Here is an 18,585-nt window from a genome sequence, read left to right as displayed (position 1 = left end):
CTCAGCACACAAGTGAGTGTGAAAACCCGTAGGTGTCAGAAGACACTCAGGCCTGGTTTGCGCACCTAACCGTTGCTGGGTGACTGTGTGCACATGCAGTACACCCACGTGTGCAAGAGGCTGCATGCAGTCAGAATTGACAAGCTGGAGCCCTCCACGCTTAAGCATCTTGAACTAGGGTTCAACCTGATTGGAGGGAAAAAAACCAAACAAACAGGTTTATTGAGCTAAAGGTCAGAAACAATTGTCTTAAGCTTGGAAAAGATTTAAACTCTTGGGGATATTGTTTCCAAATCTTTGACCATTGACGTGATTATGGTCGACTTTGGAGGATGGAACTTCGGATCTTGGAGTTTCCCATCAGAAGGTGGGTCTGTGAGCACTCATTTGTCCTGCTGGCCCTGCACCGGACCCTCTGGCCACCCCCTTCAGATAACCTTCCTGCGATTCAGCCCATTCTGGATGGGGAACCTCCAAGAGCAGGACAATGTAAATTCCCACTCTCACAACACCCACTTGCCAAAATGACATTGTATAAATCAATAATAATTTATTAAATAAAAAAAATTAATATAAAGGAAGTTTAACCTCAAATAGGTGGTTTCTTTTAAATGGGTGAATTTGACCTGGCCACCTAGAAGTGTGGGGATGGTGGACTCCTTGATGTGTTGGGGTACAAGCCAGGAAAGTCTGTCTGGGTGCTGAGGTGAACAGGCCCTGTGGGGAAGGCAGGCACCTTGGTGAGGTTGGGTACCCCTCCTTGCCCACGGCCTTCCCCCACTGGGGCTGCGCTCCTTGAGCCGCAAGACTTAACCCCTGCCCTCCAGGCAACCAATGACCCATTTCTTCTTCCTGGTAGCTGACCACGGTGGCTGAGAAGTCCCGGGTGCTACAGCTGGAGGAGGAGCTCAACCTGAGGCGCGGGGAGATCGAGGAGCTACAGCAGTGCCTGCTGCACTCGGGGCCTCCGCCCGCCGACCACCCCGAGGCTGCTGAGACACTGCGACTGCGGGAGCGGCTGCTGTCGGCCAGCAAGGAGCACCAGAGGGAGAGCGGCGTGCTGCGGGACAAGTACGAGAAGGCCCTGCGGGCGTACCAGGCCGAGGTAGAGAAGCTCCGCATGGCCAACGAGAAGTACGCGCAGGAGGTGGTGGACCTCAAGGCCAAGGTCCAACAGGCCACCAGCGAGAACATGGGGCTCATGGACAACTGGAAATCCAAGCTGGACTCTCTGGCCTCAGACCACCAGAAGTCCCTGGAAGACCTCAAGGCCACCCTGAACTCAGGCCCAGGCGCCCAGCAGAAGGAGATTGGGGAGCTGAAGGCCGTGATGGAAGGCATCAAGATGGAGCACCAGCTGGAGCTGGGTAACCTGCGGGCCAAGCATGACCTTGAGACCGCCATGCACGTGAAGGAGAAGGAGAGCCTCCGGCAGAAGCTGCAGGAGGCCCAGGAGGAGCTGGCCGGCCTGCAGCAGCACTGGCAGGCCCAGCTGGAGGTGCAGGCCAGCCAGCACCGGCTAGAGCTGCAGGAGGCCCAGGACCAGTGCCGTGATGCTGAGCTGCGGGTTCACGAGCTGGAGAAGCTGGATGTGGAGTACCGGGGCCAGGCGCAGGCCATCGAGTTCCTCAAAGAGCAGATCTCCCTGGCTGAGAAGAAGATGCTGGACTATGAGCTGCTGCAGCGATCAGAAGCTCAGAGCAAGCAGGAGGCTGAGAGGCTGCGGGAGAAGCTTCTGGTTGCCGAAAACAGACTCCAGGCCGTCGAGTCCCTGTGTTCATCCCAGCACACCAATGTAGGCAGCCGCCCCTCCTGCTGGGCTGTGGCAGGGCCCATGGGCAGCAGCAGCCTGGGTGTGAAGGCCTGGCTGGGGAGGGCCTAGGCTCTTAACCGCCTCTCCTCTCCAGCCCAGAGAGGCACTCTTACTCCCAGGAGCATGCCCATGGGAGATGGGGGACACCTGGCTCACAAGAGGAGCTCCTGGTCTGTGTGATCCTGGGGACCCAGAGTGGTCTGAGCTGACCTGGCCGGCTCCCCACAAACCAGGCCTGGACAGATCTGTACCTCTGTGTGTAGAGTAGGCCTCCTCCCATCCCCAAGTCCCTGATTCATGCAAAGGAGTCTGACTCTGAGGGCCTGGTTCTGGGAGCTCAGGCTCTGTGCCGTGCATGGGGCTGGCACAGATGTGGAGGGCAGGCAAGCCCTGCCCTGCCCCAGAGTCCCATCTCTAGCACAAGTGCTGAGAACCTTAGGGCTGCCTCCTAACTGCCAGTCCTAGTGAGACTTAGTAGCAGCCACTTCCCTAGCATGATAAGGGTCCATTCGAGTGGGGCCTAAAAGGCTCGAGTTGTGTGACCCTTGAAAGGTTGATGAAAAGCATCAGATTTGCTCCAAAAGCAGGAGTCCATCAAATGTCTCACCCACCTTTCTGCAGAACCTGCTGAGGTCGAGACCCAGGACATCAAGGCTTTGTCCCCTCCCTCGGGGCACCACCCCTGCGCCAGACCCTGTGTTGCCCCATCACACCCTAACTCCCAAGAGGTCCACATTGTCTCCATTTCACAGATGAGCAAACCAAGGCTCCGAGACCTAGTGACTTGCCCAGTGGAGAGCTTGCTCCCTCACCAGCAACAGAGGTCATGCTCAGCCTCACAGCTGGAGAATCAGAGGGTCCCAGGAAGATAAAACCAACCCTTGGATGGAGGGCAGCTGGCAGCATGAGCAGGCCCTGGGGGTTCTTGAGCTGCCAGAGCCCCCATATACTTTCAAACTAGTATTTAGTTTTCCTGAGTTTCTAGTATAGGGTGTATTTTTTGTGAAAGGAGTTCAGCTGCACCCACCTCTGTCTCCCAGGGAAGGACCATTTGTAGCAGGTGCTCTCCCAGGATCCTGGGTGGGAAAAAGAAAAGCCCAGGTTGACCAGACCTGGGACCTCAGCCCTTGGGACTCCCTTGGTGGGGGAGGTTGTGGGCTACTATGGCTGCACAGACATGCAGGGCAGAGATCTGAGGACAGCCCCTGCTCCTCAGGCACAGACCTAGGAATTCAAAAAAAAAAAAAAAGGTTTCAGTGTGTGCTTTTCCCTGCAATGTCTTTGAATAAAGATCCAGGGGTCTTGATTAATCACAACTAATAGAGACTAAAATGGAGCTTGGGACAAATGAGTCAAAGTATGAGTGGAAGGTTAATGGGGGAGACTGTCTTCTAAGCTGTGTTCCGCCCTGACCCTCCATGTCAGACTCTGGCAAACTGCAGGCTTAGAGGATGGCCAGCTCAGGCAGGGGGCTGGGAACTTCTGCCAAGAAGCAATGAGGAGTCTGCTGATGTTTGCCATGCAGATTTTTTTTTCTTAATCTTCTATAGTTTATTATTAAAAAGAGGTGTTGGGGAGAAAAGAAGTAGCATTTACTGAAGTCCCTCCAGGAGCTAGCCCTGGCCATGCTCTGCACGTACCGCCCCCACCCCCAGCATTCCATGCTGGGCCAGGAAGCTTGCCTCTGGATGATGATGGAAATAGATTCCCAGACCAGGCTTTAGAGGTGACCTGGGGAAGGAAGCATCTGTTCAATATAATAGATTAGCAACAGATAAAAGGTAGAAGGTGTTCACATGGAAGCCACACAAGCAGCCTATTGGGGGTGTGGGCAATGGGGAGCTCTGTTGACAGATAGGCCAGATAGAGGAAAGCTATGCTCCCTGCCACAGCGTAGGTCCCTGAAAGTCACCTGTGCAGGGGTGAGGTGTGCAGGGCTAACTGGGGCAGGGGGCAGGGTGGATGAGCTTCCTCCTTACAGGGCTCTTCTTTCAGATGATTGAGTCAGATGACATCTCAGGGGAGAAGATCAGGATGAAGGAGACTGTGGAGGGTGAGTGGCCGCGGAAAGGAGGGGCTTTGGGGAGAGACTGGTTGGGTTTGCCTCCCAGCTGGCTCCCACTTGGTTTTGCATCATCTGCCTTTTGATGAGAACCACCCACTGCATGCAGGAGCTGTCCCCCCAAGCCCTCACACACACACACTAGTGAGGGGGGTGGGCTCAGCTTCTTGGGGGCAAGGCTTTGTGCTCAGTGTGTACCTTGTTATTTGTTGGTCTTAACTTTATTTTTAAAGTTCAATATTTTAAAGGGCCCACAGGGAAAGGTCCACTGTTCCCTGAGTTCCCGTCCCAGGTACCATGCTTCTGTCTCCTTTCCAGAGGTGGTGGATGCACGTGCATCTCAGGGAACCACACTCTTCAGCTCCTTGCTTTTTTTTCATTTACAACTTGTCTTGGGAACTCTTCCCCACCTGCACATTCTCTGTGCTGGTACAGACCTCCACTATCCTCTTTAACATCCCCGTGTAACTGACTCTCTTTCTGAACTCTTCATTCCGTTCTGATCACCTGCTGCACAGTGTTCCATTGTGTGTGGCTGCCATCATGCCTTTACCCAGCCTCCTGCTGATGGATGGGTGTGGGTCGTTTCGGTCTTTGTCACATACCCAGCAAATTACCTTCTCCGCCATTGTGCTTAGCCCATTCTAACACCCATCACCTATTTCCTCACATGCCTCACCAACAAAACATTTGCTCAGACTCTGTGATCATTGCCCATCTGAATGGTAAGAGACGTGCCCCATGTAACTTCACTTGTCTCATTCTATGAATGAAGCTCTATTTCCATCCTACTTGTGTCCTTTGCTTATTTTTTTTTCCTGTTGATTCTTGGAAAGTTTATATATGAGATTTGTAGTTAGTCTTGTATATTTGTAATTAATCTTTTGACTTTTCGTAGGAGGTTTTTAAAAATTGGTCCTTTTTGTTTGGGCTTCTGGGTTTCTTATTTTTAAAATGTATCCCATGGTTTCTTCTGGTATTTCATAAAGTTTCATTTTCTGTGTTTAAGTCTCTAATCCATCTAGAATTCACTCTTCTATGAGGTGTGAGATAAGAATCCTTTTTAGGGCTCCCCCTGGTGGCCTAGTGGTTAAGTCTCAGCACCACCATCTCGACTGCCCACCACGATGGCCTGAATTCCATCCTGGCCTGGGAGCTGACATACATGGTGCAGCAGACCTCTCCTGTCTCACCCTCTGTGCCCTTTAGCAGTGTATTTCAGTAAATCTGGTGTATCCTCTCATCCCCCAACCCCATGCCTGTGGCCTATGCCCCAGTTCTTCAACAGCAAAACTAAAAAAAAAAAAGAATCCTTTTTAATTTCTCTCCCAAAAGTACCCACTGAGCCCAGAACTATTTTTGAAAAACTCATCTCTTCATCACCTTTTGAATTACCAACTTACCACCAGCTTTAAATTCCCTATGTAGTGGGCCCTATTTCTGGACTTCCTATTCCTTTTTTATAATCTGTTCATATGCCAGTTCCATAATGTTTTAGTTATTCAAGTTCTGTTTGTATTTTAATTACTGGCAAGACTAGCCTTTCACGCTCAGATTTTTCAAAAAAGTTCTCTTGGCCAGTCTTTTTTTTCAACTAAGATAAAATGGACATAGCATAAAATTAACCAGCTTAAAGTGGACCATTTATTGGTGTTTATTTAGTACATTCCCAGTGTTGTATAGCCACTGCCTCTTTCTGGTTACAAAGCGTTTTCATCGTCCCATGCCCATTATCCATCACTCTCTATTCTGCCCTCCCCTGAGCTGCCGAGAACCACTCATCAATCTGCTTTCTTCCTCTACAGATTTACCCAGTCTGGACATTTCATATACATAGAATCGTCATACAATATATGACCTTTAATAGCTGACTTCTTTCATTTAGCATCATATATTCATGGTTCATCCATGTGATAGCATGTGTCAGCATTCTGTTCTTGTTTCTGACTTAGTAATATTCCGTTGCATAGATATATCACTTTTTGCTTATCCATTCACCTATTGATGGACTTTCAGATGGGGTCCCATCTAAGGGTTCCTGTTGAAGAGCCACCCCCTCTCCTCCTAGATGCCAGTATTGACCCTGGTATATTGACATCTCCTTGCCTCTCCCTTCCCCCTAGGCCTGCAGGATAAGCTGAACAAGAGGGACAAAGAGGTGACAGCTTTGACTTCCCAGACTGAGATGCTCAGGGCCCAAGTAAGTGGTAAGTCTCCCTCTTGCAGGGCAGGTGCGGGGGGCTCTCACTGTGCCACATGCCAGTCAAGTGTGGAATGGGTTGGTGCCTCCCCACTCAGCATGGGTCCACTGGCTGTCACTGGCTTCACTTGGGCAGCAGTGAGTGAACGAATGGGACTCCACATGTGCTCTGTGACACCTGGGACCCCAGCCAGCATCTCCCCAGCACCAGCTCTGCCTTATCTAAATTCTAAGATTCTGTCCTGGATTCTCTCTGGCCTTGAGGACTTTTTGGATTTCCCATGGGCCACTTTGATACAGTACATCAGCCCTGCCCCTAGAAAGAAACACCAGGATTGCAGAATGGAGGGGGAGGGACGTTGGCTTAAGCGACGGCAAGGCTTAGGGAGGAAGTGGCCAGAGGGTGAGAGGCAGGGTGTCTGGAAGCTGTGATTTTGTGACACGCTGGCTCTGCTTCTCTGTCAGAATGCCAGTGACGGTGTCTGTGAGGCGGCCCCCTCCTCGCAGCAGGTCCCACCCCCGCACCTCTCCACTTCCCATCATGTTCACATGGTATAATTGGTCCTAACAAAGGTCAGTTGACCTCAGACTTCTCAAGGCGAAGGTGAAAACTTAGTTTGTCCTTATCGGGAAGCAGTGTAAACATGGGCTTCTTTTGGGGGAAGGATGGATTGCTTCCCAGACACCAAAGGGCCAGGGCCTTGTGCTTGTGGACTTCGGTCCGCTCTTTATAGCTGTTCCCTTAGCCCCTTGCTGCCTGGGTCTGGAGGACCAGAGAGACCCACTCAGGGGAGTGGGTGATCCCCCAGGAAAGCCAGCTCTGCGCCCGGACTCCTGGTGGGAGAGATTCCAACTCAGCCCTCTCCCTCCTTTCCCTGCCGCTGACCCTCAGCATTGGAGGGCAAGTGCAAGTCGGGAGAGAAGAAGGTAGAGGCCCTCCAGAAGGAGAAGCGACGTTTGGAGGCAGAGCTGGAGACCGTGTCCCGAAAGACCCACGACGCCTCGGGCCAGCTGGTCCTCATCAGCCAGGAGCTGCTCCGGAAGGAGCGGTGAGTCAGCGCCAGTCGGCTTGTCCTCCTGGCCCAGCCCTGGGCTCCCTGATGTTGACAGTCTCCTCACAGACTAGGAGAGGAGGGAGTGGGGGACAGGCGGCTAGCATCTTCAGTGACCCCTGCCCTCTGCTGCTAAACTCAGAATCTGCCACATACTCTCCAAGCTGAGCTTATAGGAAAGATGAGTGATTCCCAAATTTCATAGTTTCAGGAACCTCTATTTTTTTTCTCACTTTTTTTTTAAAGATTTATTTTATACAAGAACCAGGGTACAGGCCAGATGCGTGGGAGGGTGAGAGGATTCACCAGAGACAGAGCAGGGAACAGAACAGGCAGAATGACGAAATATACTGCTGAGGGGAGCAGCAGGCGAGACAGGAGAGGTCTGCTTGCCATGTGGGTTGCTCCGAGGCCGGCAGGGATCAAACCGGCACTGCAGAGGCTGCGGACAGCTTCACAGCGCAGTGCTCAACCACCTGCGCCACCAGAGAGGCCCTCCTTCACTTTTTTAAAAAGATTTATTTTGGGGCCTCTCTGGTGGCACAAGGGGTTAAGCACCGCACTATGATGCAATCCACAGCCTCTGCAGCACGAGTTCAATCCCCCGTCTGGCCAGGGAGCAACCCACCTGGCACAGCAGACCTCTCTCCTGTTTCACCCACTGCTCCCCTCAGCAGTGTATTTCAGTCAGTCTGCCTGTTCTGCTTCCCACTCTGTCTCTGGTGAATTCTCTTACCCCCTGAATCTCTGGCCTGTGCCCCAGTTCTTGTATGCATAAATAAACAAATCTTTAAAAATAAATAAATAAATAAAAACTTTAAAACAAAGATTTATTTTTATTTATGCATCCAAGAACTGGGGTGCAAGTCAAAGATGCAGGGGGTGAGAGGATTCACTAGAGACAGAGTGGGAAGCAGAACAGGCAGACTGACTGAAATACACTGCTGAGGGGAGCAGCAGGTGAGTCAGGAGAGGTCTGCTGCGCTATGTGGGTAGCTCCCTGGCTGGGGATCGAATTCGTGCTGCAGTGGCTGGCAATAGCTTCATAGTGCTGAGACTTTTACTCCTGCGCCACCAGGGAGGCCTCCTCTCAGGGACCTCTTTAAATCCTGAAAGATATTGAGAATTCCCAAAGAGTTTTTGTTTATTCCACATTTTCCATATTATAAATTAAAACTGAAAAAATTTTTAAATGTTTATTAATTCATTTAAAATAATAAACCAATTGCATATAACATAAATAACATGCTTTTGATAGAAAGTATTTTCAAAATAAAAATGTAATCAGTGATAAAAAGTATTTACATTTGTGCAAATTTCTTGAGTGTTGAACTTAATAGAAGATGGCTGGGTTTTCATAACTTCTTCTGCATTTAGTCTTTGCAATTTGTTGTCTTGGCTGAAGTATCTTATGAAAACCTGGCCTTACAGAGATGTAGTTGGAAAAGAAAGGAATATTTTAATATTCTTTTCAATAATCACTAATAGGCCATGGGACCCCAGGGGAAAAATTCATTGTATACTAATGAGAAATGACAGTTTTATGATTATTATCAGTTTTATGACTATTATAAAAGTTATTTTGGCCCATGGATACCCTGAGGATCCCCATACTACATTTTGAGAATGACTGGGTTACAATCATAGCCGTGGTTTGTATGATCCATATGAGGCTAAAAAATAATAATTAGACCAGCATTTAAAAATCAGGAGGGGCCTCCCTGGTGGCACAGTTATTAAAGACAGCGCTATCAAGCTGTTGCCAGCCACTGCAGCATGAGTTCGATCCCCGGCCAGTCAGGGAGTTAAACCATATGGTGCAGCAGACCTCTCCTGTTGCCCCTGTTGTGCCCACTGCTCCCTCAGCAGTGTATTTCAGTAGATCTGCCTGTTCTGCTCCACAACTTTGGCTCTGGTGAATCCTCTCACGCCCTGCACCTCTGGCCTATACACCAGTTCTTGTATGCATAAATAAATCTTTAAAAACTAAAAATAAAAATTAGGAGATTTCACAAAAAAACAAATTTATCCAGATTCCCTTAAAAATTAGAATGTCTATGCTTCCCTGGTGGTGCAGGGGTTAAAGTTTATCAAGCTATCATCAGCCGCTGCAGCATCAGGGAGCTGACCCACAGGGCAACCTCTCCTATCTCACCCTCTGCAACCCTCAGCAGTGTATTTCATTAGATCTACCTGTTCTGCTCCCCACTTTGTCTCTGGTGAATCCTCTTACCCCCCCAAACCCCAGTTCTTGTATGCATAAATAAATAAAATAAATCTTTAATAAAAAATTAGAAGGTCTGATAACACCAGACTGACTTCCAGCATGGTAACAATTCCCTGCTGGAGTATACCTGCCCCCTTTCCATGGGCCTGAGCCCTCTGGGTCCCTCAGTACCCTTCCCCCCTTCATTTTTCATATATCCATGTCATGGACATAGCTCATCAGCCGCTGGAAGTATTTGAGGTTCAACTCCTGAGTTAAAGGAATTTTGTTGAAGCCTCTTTTTAGAGTGGAGATATAGTCTCTTCCCTTCTGCTCCACTAAGGTAAGGGTAGGAGAGCTGCTCTGAGGAGTGCACTGGAAGACTCAACTAGAGAATTATTTCCTCGTGTAACAAGAAGTCTAAAGGTAGCGGTGTCTGGCGGTTGATTTATTGACTCAGGATATCCGTGCTAACACCTCTGTGGGTGATCTCTTGGGCTCTCCCTTGTGGTTACAAAGTGACTGCTGGTGCTCCAGCCATCATTCATCGCATTTGACATCAAGCATTTAAAATATCCTGCCACATGAATAGTTTGTGTGGATGAATAGTTTGTGTAATTTTTAATTAAATAGTTGTTATATTGTCCTTTCAAAAACTTTTTTTAAAGATTTATTTATTTATGCATACAAGAGCTGGGGTGCAGGCCAGAGATGCAGGGGGTGAGAGGATTCACCAGAGACAGTGGGGAGCAGAACAGGCAGATTGACTGAAATATACTTCTGAGGGGAACAGCAGGCAAGTCAGGAGAGGTCTGCTGCACCATGTGGGTTGTTCTCTGACCAGCCGGGGATTGAAGTCCTGCTGTGGAGGCTTCGGATTGCTTCATAGTGCAGTACTTAACCCCTTTTGCCACCAGGGAGGCCCCCTCAAAAAACTTTTAAAATATTCTAGGAAAGACCAAGTCCTCTTGAGTGTCCTGTCCCCAAAGTCTGGTGCCTCTGGGCACCTCATTGTTTCATTCTGGCCCTGCCCCAGCACAGATGCTGTTTTATTAGCCACTGTCCCCCTTGGGGTGGCAAATTCTTGCAGTGTGGGAGGAGGGGCCAGAGCTGACTGGGGCTGCTCTTGCCCTGACCTCTACCTCCTGCCAGGAGCCTAAATGAACTCCGAGTGTTGTTGCTGGAGGCCAATCGCCACTCCCCAGGGCCTGAGAGGGACCTGGGCCGAGAAGTCCACAAGGCTGAGTGGCGGATCAAGGAGCAGAAACTCAAGGATGACATCCGGGGCCTGCGGGAAAAGCTGACTGGACTGGTATGTGGGGGAGACGGGTGGCCAGGAGACGGGAAACTCTAGGGTAGGGCTGGGGCTGTCCTGCTAGTAGGCCATGAAAACTGGTGACCTTCTGGCGCCACCCCAGGGACAGCCAAGCCACTGCAGGGGTTCAAATCCCCTAGACCTACAGGCAGGCCAGCAGCATAGCTGGTGGAGAGGTCGTGGGCGACCCCTTCTATAGTTGTAATGACCGTCTGGATAACACAGCACACAGGAAATCTTCCTAAGAATCCGGTAAAATGTGCTTCTGGGAGTGGTGAGTCCCCCTTCCTTCCAGGGAAGTAATCAGCTGGCTCCTTGTTCAGAGTTCCACAGCAGGGATTCACAGTCTCAGGAAGGATAGTGTGTTCTCTAACCTGTGTCCCCTTGTGCTGTCCCCACAGGGACAGCTTCCTGAAGGGTGGGAAGTTTAGATGAAGGTCAGTGGAGCACAAGGGCCTGGTAACCACCAGCCAGGGGCAGTGCAGAGTGGGCTTATGGGGGCCCAGCTGGGCAACCACCAGGCTGGTCAGCATCCCCAGCCCCACAGTGGTGGGAGCAGTTGTGGAGGGCTTGGGAGCCAAATGCCCCATTTGGGAGAGAGGAGGAACATTCTGGGAGGGTTCTGAGGAGGGGATCATGGAGGCTGGAAGGCTGGAGGGTAAGAGGCGCAAGTCATGTGATGTGGGTCTGGGACTGAAGAGGTAGGACCCATATAAGACAGTGTGCAGGGACTGGGGGGACAAAAAAGGGAGGGCTCGTGGATATGGGGCTCAGAGAGCCCATAACCATCTGACAGAGCCTGGAAACTCAGGGCAGGGGCCAGCCGGTGCTTCAGTGGGAACCATAGGTAGAGCAGGAAAGGAGGCCTAACCCAGAGATGAGGTGGAGCCAGAGGAGCCTCTTTCCAGAGGAGAGACAGCCCTCCCCTGACCCACACACGAGCACGCACACACCTTCCCCTCTCTGCTGCTTCCAGGACAAGGAGAAGGCCCTGTCGGATCAGAGGCGCTACTCCCTCATTGACCCGTCCTCAGCACCGGAGCTCCTGCGGCTGCAGCACCAGCTGATGAGCACAGAGGATGCTCTGCGCGATGCACTGGACCAGGCTCAGCAGGTGGAGAAGCTCATGGAGGCCATGAAGTGCCACCCCGACAAGTCCCAGGTGAGCCCTGGGCCTGGGAGCCCTGGTCTGAGGGTAGACACTCAGCTCTACCCTTTCGGAGTCCCAGCCCAAGGGGTACATGGCTTCACTCTGAGGAGTTGAGACTAAGAGTGGGCGATGCAGCCTGTCCTGATAGCTTTGGTCTTCTGGAGTCCTGGACCCCACAACCTAAAGAGCTCTGGTCAGGATTTGGAGCCCGAGGCCATCCCATCCGGAAGACCTCGCCACCTAGTGGACGAACCAGGAACTGCTGCCTGTTGAACCTGGCTCAGCGTCTGCCCTTGACTGTCTTACAGGCCATTGGCAATTCCGGTTCTGCGAATGGCATCCACCAGCAAGACAAAGCCCACAAACAAGAGGTAAGGGGCGCCCTGGCCCCAGGGAGGTACCCTGCCACTCCCACCGCCCGCCTATACAGGCAGACCTGCCTGGAGAAAAAACCCTGAAAAGCCACCAAAAATACAAAACTGCTTTGTGCAAGAGGCTTTACAATAGCGCCGCGCAGAGTAGGGCCCCATGCAAGTCAGAGTGGATTCAGTATTCATGCTGCTCTGTTGTAGTCTTGTTTCCCTTAAAACTTTTTTTCTTATAATACATGCCTATTGGGAAACTTTTAGAAACAAACCAAAAATAGATAAAGAAGAAAATATTCACTAGTAGACTAGCCCTCTCCCCAGAGATGCCCACAGTCAGCGTTGTCCCCTGAGCTTTCCTACCACACGTGTCTCCAAGCGTCTGTGTGTATCTGTATCCCGTCAGTCCTCATTTATTCGCAGATGCCATGTTTGTACCCTTGCCAACTGGCTAAAATTTGTTTGTAACCCCCAAACCAGCCATTTTGTAGTCAGTCATGGACACATGCAGAACAGGAAAAAACTTGAGCCAGCCCAACCCACGTTCTCAGGCGACGCTGTGCCCTGCTTAAGCTCTCATATGGCAGGTGTGGGCGTCTCTGTCTGTTGAGGGCCATGTTGTTCACAGTGTTCTGTTTCTTCTTGGCGATTTCTGCTGTTTAAAGTGACCCCAACCATAGTGCCGAATGCTGTCTAGCGTTCCCAGGCGTGAGAAGGCCTTGGCGTGCCTGCGGCAAAAGTAGGTGTGTTAAATAAACTTGCTTCAGGCACGAGTTACAGTGCTGCTGGCTGTGAGTTCGTTGCTAATGAGTCAACAATGTGTCGCTGAAGGTGTCTTCAACTGGAACCGCACATGAGTCGCAGTCATGTATCGATCGTCTGATGGACATGCCATGATCAGAGGTTGCGGGATCCTGGCCATGTCCCCCAGGAGCAATGGTTCAGTATTCACTACTTCAGTGTTGGGGTGACTTTAGAAAACATAACCACCATGAATAAGAGAATCAAATTGTTCTTTGTGCAACATATGTGTCTAGACATGAACCTTTTATTTGGAAATAATTTCAAACTTATTAAAAAGTTGCAAGAAGCAAAACAGTAGCTAGAACCCCATTGCCCTCTAGCCCTGAATACGCTGCTACCACTTTGCCCGGGGCTCTGTCCTCAGCGCGCTCGGTACATGGATCACCACTTTTCTCTGCACTGTTGGGACATAGCCGCCGTGTCATGACCCTCAATACTGAGTCCCTCCTCCCTGAGAAAAGGACATGGTTCTGCGTGACCACAGCATGCTCTGGGTCTCAGCAGGTATGACGCCAGCACGAGCGTGCCTGTCTCGTTCCACCTGATTTCCCTCGGGGCCCAGAGCAGCTCCCGTGGCTCTTCCCCTCAGCATAGGATCTGGTCTAAGCTCAAGTCAGCTCATTATTTTCTGTTATGTCTCTTTAGTCTCCTTTAATCTGGCACTTTTCCTCAACTTCCCTGATGATTATGCATTGAAGCTTTGACAGACAGCCTGCCCCCTTTCTTTTTTTTTTTTTTTTTTTTTTTAATTTTTTTTTTTTATAGAGGCATGCTTTTTTTTATTTATGTATTTATTTGTTTGTTTGTTTGTTGCATTTATACATGCACTGGGTACAGTCAGAAGCGCAGGAGGGTGAGAGAATTCACCAGAGCCAGAGCGGGGAGCAGAGCAGGCAGAAGGACCGAGGTACACTGCTGAGGGGAGCAGCGGGCGGCAGGAGAGGTCTGCGCGCCATGTGGGACCCTCCGCCGGTGGCCGGGGAGCAGCCAGGGATCGAACCGGCGCTGCAGAGGCTGCAGGCAGCTTCGCAACCCAGCGCTCAACCGCTGCGCCACTGGGGAGGCCCCTGCCCCCTTTCTTAAATAGAAGACTCCTCGCTTGGCCTTTGTCCGATGGGCCCTGTGGCTAGAGCCTGGTCTCTCTCCCTGGCTGTGGTCTTCGTCCGTGTCATGTCCTCCTCCAGGCGTGACGCCCGCCTGCATCCCCGTGTGGATTGGGTCACCTGTCCAAGTCTTGTCTAATGTCTCCACTCTCTGGTTTCTGAGCTTTCCTGAAAGCCGTCTGTGGGGAGACACTTAGGACTGTTCTCTTCAACCAAACTCCTGCCTGGATTTAGCCTCTGTGGACGGCCTTGCCTGAGCCAGTCTTTTCTGGGATGGTTGCAAAGGAGCAGGCATATCATTGAATAGAGTATACTCACACTCTATTCGATTTTGCCTCCTGGTTTTCCACAGAATCTTTTATTAAACATAAACATTTTCTCTTTTCCTGCAGCTATCTCTATAAATTCTATATTTTATAAAATCATGACTGTAAAATGGGTTTTCTAGAACTTTATGTACTGAAGAGTGTCTGCAACTCCCGGACATGGCATGTTTTTGCCTGACTATAATGTTTTAAGTGGGTACCCGGTGGCCCCTACCCCACAGTTAACCCCTGGCTTTCACCCACAGTGATCCAGGCACCCACTTGAGTCCTGGCTGCCAACTTGATTGGGTGGGAAGAGCCTGGCACCTGCTCTGTCCTTGACTCACTGTGTGACCTTGGGCAAGTGAGACACGGGCAGGGGAAGGGACTAGGTCTTCCAGCTCTGCTGGCGCAGGCCCCTCAGCACAGAATGTGCCACTGAATTTGCCAAAAGCCAGGCCCTGTGGGTGAGGGGCAGAGAGGGGCAGGAGACCAGACCTGAGAGCAGGTAGAGGCCTGGAGCTAGAGAGAGCAAGGCCGTGTGCACAGAGAGGCCACATGTGCCTTTGTCCTCCCAGCAGCCCGTGGAGGTGCGCGGACTCCTCCCAGCTTACAGAGGTTTGGATTCTCAGCTCAGTTTGCTGCCTCAGCTCCAGTCTCCACACAGGTCGTCAGTGTGTTTCGTAAACCTACCTGCTCTCCCCACTTGCCCTCCACTTCCCATCAGCAGCTACCAAACACTGCAAAGAGACTTCCTGCCTTTGCTCATGCTGTTCCCTTTGCCTGGTCTAGGTGGGCTCTTCTCCCACACACCCCCCACCCCACCCCACCCCCTCTCCTACCTGACCCCCTCTGCTGCTTGTCCCTCGAGGCTCCTGGAGACACTTGCTGATCAAGCCCTTGCTCTCTCCAGGACAAGCACTGACCCTGAGGGACACCAAGGAGCGGCCCAGTCCACACCAGAGCCCCTCCAGCCTGCCCCGGCGGCGCCCCTTCCAGGCAGGGGCCAGAACTGTCACTTTGGAGACAAGAACAGTGTTTGTAACAATAATGTGCCCACCGCCGCGGACAATCCCTCGCCCCGACCCCCCCTGCCGGACCAGGAGGCTTCCTCAAGCATGACCTTCCACAGAGAGCGGTACAGCCCAGCCTGGCCCCTGGGACCTTCAACCTGGACGCCCCAGATGCCCAGCAGTTTCTAGGGTTTGTTTGAGGAGGCAGAGGCCATCCGGCTTGGCGCCTCTTACCCAGAAGGAGCTGCCTGAGGACCATCTTGGCACCCTGGGCACATCCCTACCATTCCTTTCTTCCCTCTTTCCAGGGGTCCCCCTCAAATCCCAGAGAGCCATTGTCCCAGGAAGGGACTGGAGGAGGCCTCACTTCTCCTTGCAGGCACCAAGGAGGGAAGTCTACTCCTCAGGAGCCGGGGGGGGCACCCCTTTTCTGCAACCACTTCCAGGCTTCCCCACGGCTTCTCTTCCCCACATACTGAACCCCCCGCTTCAAAGAGTGGTACCGGTTCTTCTCAGCCCATCTGCCCAGTGAGGCCCAAGGTTCAAGATGTTGGGGGGCAAGGTCCTTACCCCACCTCAATACCAAAACACACTTAAACTCCGAGCTGCTGGCCAGGTGGTGGTCACCAAGGTCAGGAGATACAGTATTAGGAAGGTTTGGAAACCCCTCTCTCACCCCCACCACGGACCTGGCTTGGAACTGGAAAGGAGTGGCCGCCACAGAGGGGCGTAACATGGTGATCCCTGGGCTAACTAGATCTTCCAGACCTGGGCCACCCACCTGTATATGCCTCACGCTGATGTATATACCCACTGACCCCTGCACACTTTCAGGGGGCTCGAGGACACCCACGTGGCCATGTAGGTAGGGTGTTTGCTGCTGGCCACCATTAAGCCACATTGATGCAAGACTTGGGTTCCCAGACTGAGCCTCAGGCCACGGGACTAGGTCTGCACTTGGCATGAACATCCCCACACCCTAGCTGTGCATGGGCACCTGGGGACATCGGGGGACACAGAGAGGTGCAAGCCCCGCTCTTCACCAGAATGTGTGTATCCCACCAGCCCTTTCCCTCAACTCCTGCTGGGCTGCTCCAGGCTGGTGTGGCCTGGCAGCCCCACCCCTAAAGCTGGAGGGCCCAGAGGCTCTGCCTTGTGCCTCAGCGTCACCGTCACCGTAGGGGGCCTGCCCCCTCCCCCAGCTCAGGGAGAGTTTTCACTCGGGGCCTCCCCCCTGCCAGAGGCTGGAATGGGGAGTTTGATGCCCCATCACGGCCTTCCCGCAGTGCACCCACAGATATGCAGTTCGTGCTCTGAGCACAGCCTCCGTCACCTCTAAGTGCTCCCAAGTACAGGTGGGTGCGCTCACATTCTTACCCAAACAGCCCATCCTGAGGGTGGTCCCTCCCCTCTGTTGGCTTTTGGTAGCTCGCGCATGCGGTTTTATTAACAACAGTCTAGAAGCAATGCTTTAGTGGCCTAACCCAGAGTCAAATACTACTCTTTCCAGCAAAACCAGGCAGCTCACCCCCACAGGAGGCCCTGACTAGTCTACTAACAGCCAAAGGCCCACCCCAGAGGGGCTGAACCCTGGGTGGGCTCGCAGGTGTGAAAGAAGTGGTTTCCCCCATGAGCATCTCCACCTGCCCCATATGGGCTCAGCCATTCCCCCCGCCCCAGGTCTTACCTTTGCCAGTACCCCCCTCCCCAGTGGAATTGTTGAAGTGTGGCCAGTCCGTGCTCGAGACAATAAAGCTTGTGACTGAGGTCCAGGACCCCCCGCTCCAGTTGTTTATTTCTCTCTGTGGGTGCTCTCAGCTCCCCCAACATCTTCAGCTATGGGCACCCAGTGCCAGGAGTTGCTCTCAATCCTGTGGGCTGCCAGCTAATTCCCACTCAAGTGTGAATGGTTGACAAGGGCTCAGGGCTTAATGTTAAAGTCCTGGGGCTGAGTGGCCCAGGAGGAGAGGGAAGTTCAGCAGGAACAGGCAGGGCATTTGAGCTGGGATTGTGGTGAGCCCATGGCCAAGGCTGCCTGAGTGGAGTGGGACTTGGATTTGAATCTGTCGGAGGTATAAGCAGGCCCACGAGGAATAAACTGAAAAATCTCCCTGATGTACGAGATAGTGACAGATCAGCTGACACTGCTTCGAGGAGCTAATGAGAACACTCACACCACCAGCGAGTAACCCCGTCTCCTGCGGCAAGCTTTCCACAGGAATGAACAGTCAACATTTTGCAGACTTCGTGGTCATTTTGCAGGCTTTGCCTACAACCTTCCTGCATGGAGCCTGAGCAAGTTTCTCAAGGTTAGCCAAGGAATGTGTCAGAAGCTTTGGGCCCTCTCTGGGGGCTTGTGTCAGCAGAACCCTGTACGTCCACAGAATAAGAGTGTGAGGAAGGTGCCGTGTGGTCAGGGGTGGACAGGCTAAGGGTGCCCACAGGGACTTGGGGGGCCACTACTTCCCCACAGGGACAAAGCCAAGGAACTGGGTCAGGGATTGGACAACAGCCGTGGCCATGGAGGGTCCCCACCTCTCCTGCTGCCCCTCCTTTTGGACTGAGCCAGAAGCCCAAGCATGGAGCGAGGGAGGGCTGGGGCATGCATTGTGAGTCTGGGGCAGGAACAAGGGGCCAGGAGGCGGCGTGCAGCCTCCATCAGGAGACGAGATCGACTTCAGCAGCACCACATTCTCTGGGTCTCTGTGGCCTCAAATAGAGCTGGCCTCGGTCCTTCCAGAACTTATCAGCCCAGGATTTTGAAACTCAAAGAACTTCTATAAACAAGATTTTTTTTAAGACTTATCAAACCCACTATGACCTACAGGTTTGTTTTTTTCCATTTTGCCCGAGGCACTGGGTTAGCCAGTCACCCCACTCAGCAATGACCAAGGACCCTAAACGCACTGTACCCCACGGAAACGCAGTGCTCAGCCAGGCTAGCGGGGAGCTGCACTCCAAGATTTGAGTCAGGGTAGAGCTAGACCCCCAACTTGAGGGTTCCAGGTCAGCAGTGGGGATAACCCCTTGTTAGTTGCTATGGAGAAGAGGTGCTAGCGGATGGGGAGAGCAGGCAGGGACTGTCAAATGGAGAGGGAGAGGCCTGGGGGCAAGGCTGGACCGTGAGGCTTACTGTCACCAGGGCTGAGGTATGGGGGACCTGCGGCTGGATAGCAGAGGGCTCAGCCTCCCAGGAG

The 18,585-nt window shown here is 52.1% G+C and overlaps 1 protein-coding gene across 3 annotated transcripts in view; it reads left to right on the top strand.

Moving 5' to 3' along the window:
• The window catches only part of CLIP2 (CAP-Gly domain containing linker protein 2), a 69,298-nt gene extending 52,112 nt beyond the window's left edge, over positions 1-17,186 (top strand). For all 3 annotated transcript variants that reach the window (XM_037506808.2, XM_037506807.2, XM_037506809.2), the window contains 8 exons: positions 860-1,795; positions 3,809-3,866; positions 5,999-6,082; positions 6,968-7,124; positions 10,486-10,645; positions 11,625-11,810; positions 12,107-12,169; positions 15,289-17,186. In XM_037506808.2, coding sequence (XP_037362705.1) covers positions 860-1,795; positions 3,809-3,866; positions 5,999-6,082; positions 6,968-7,124; positions 10,486-10,645; positions 11,625-11,810; positions 12,107-12,169; positions 15,289-15,300 — 1,656 coding nt within the window. In that variant the 3' untranslated portion in view covers positions 15,301-17,186. The remainder of the gene's footprint in view (positions 1-859; positions 1,796-3,808; positions 3,867-5,998; positions 6,083-6,967; positions 7,125-10,485; positions 10,646-11,624; positions 11,811-12,106; positions 12,170-15,288) is intronic.
• Positions 17,187-18,585: the final 1,399 nt, after the last annotated feature.

Source organism: Talpa occidentalis, unplaced genomic scaffold, assembly GCF_014898055.3.
Source record: "Talpa occidentalis isolate TD23 unplaced genomic scaffold, MPIMG_talOcc4v2.1 talOcc4.12, whole genome shotgun sequence".
In the NCBI taxonomy this organism is placed as follows: domain Eukaryota; kingdom Metazoa; phylum Chordata; class Mammalia; order Eulipotyphla; family Talpidae; genus Talpa; species Talpa occidentalis.
This window is presented reverse-complemented; position numbering and strand designations above follow the sequence as displayed.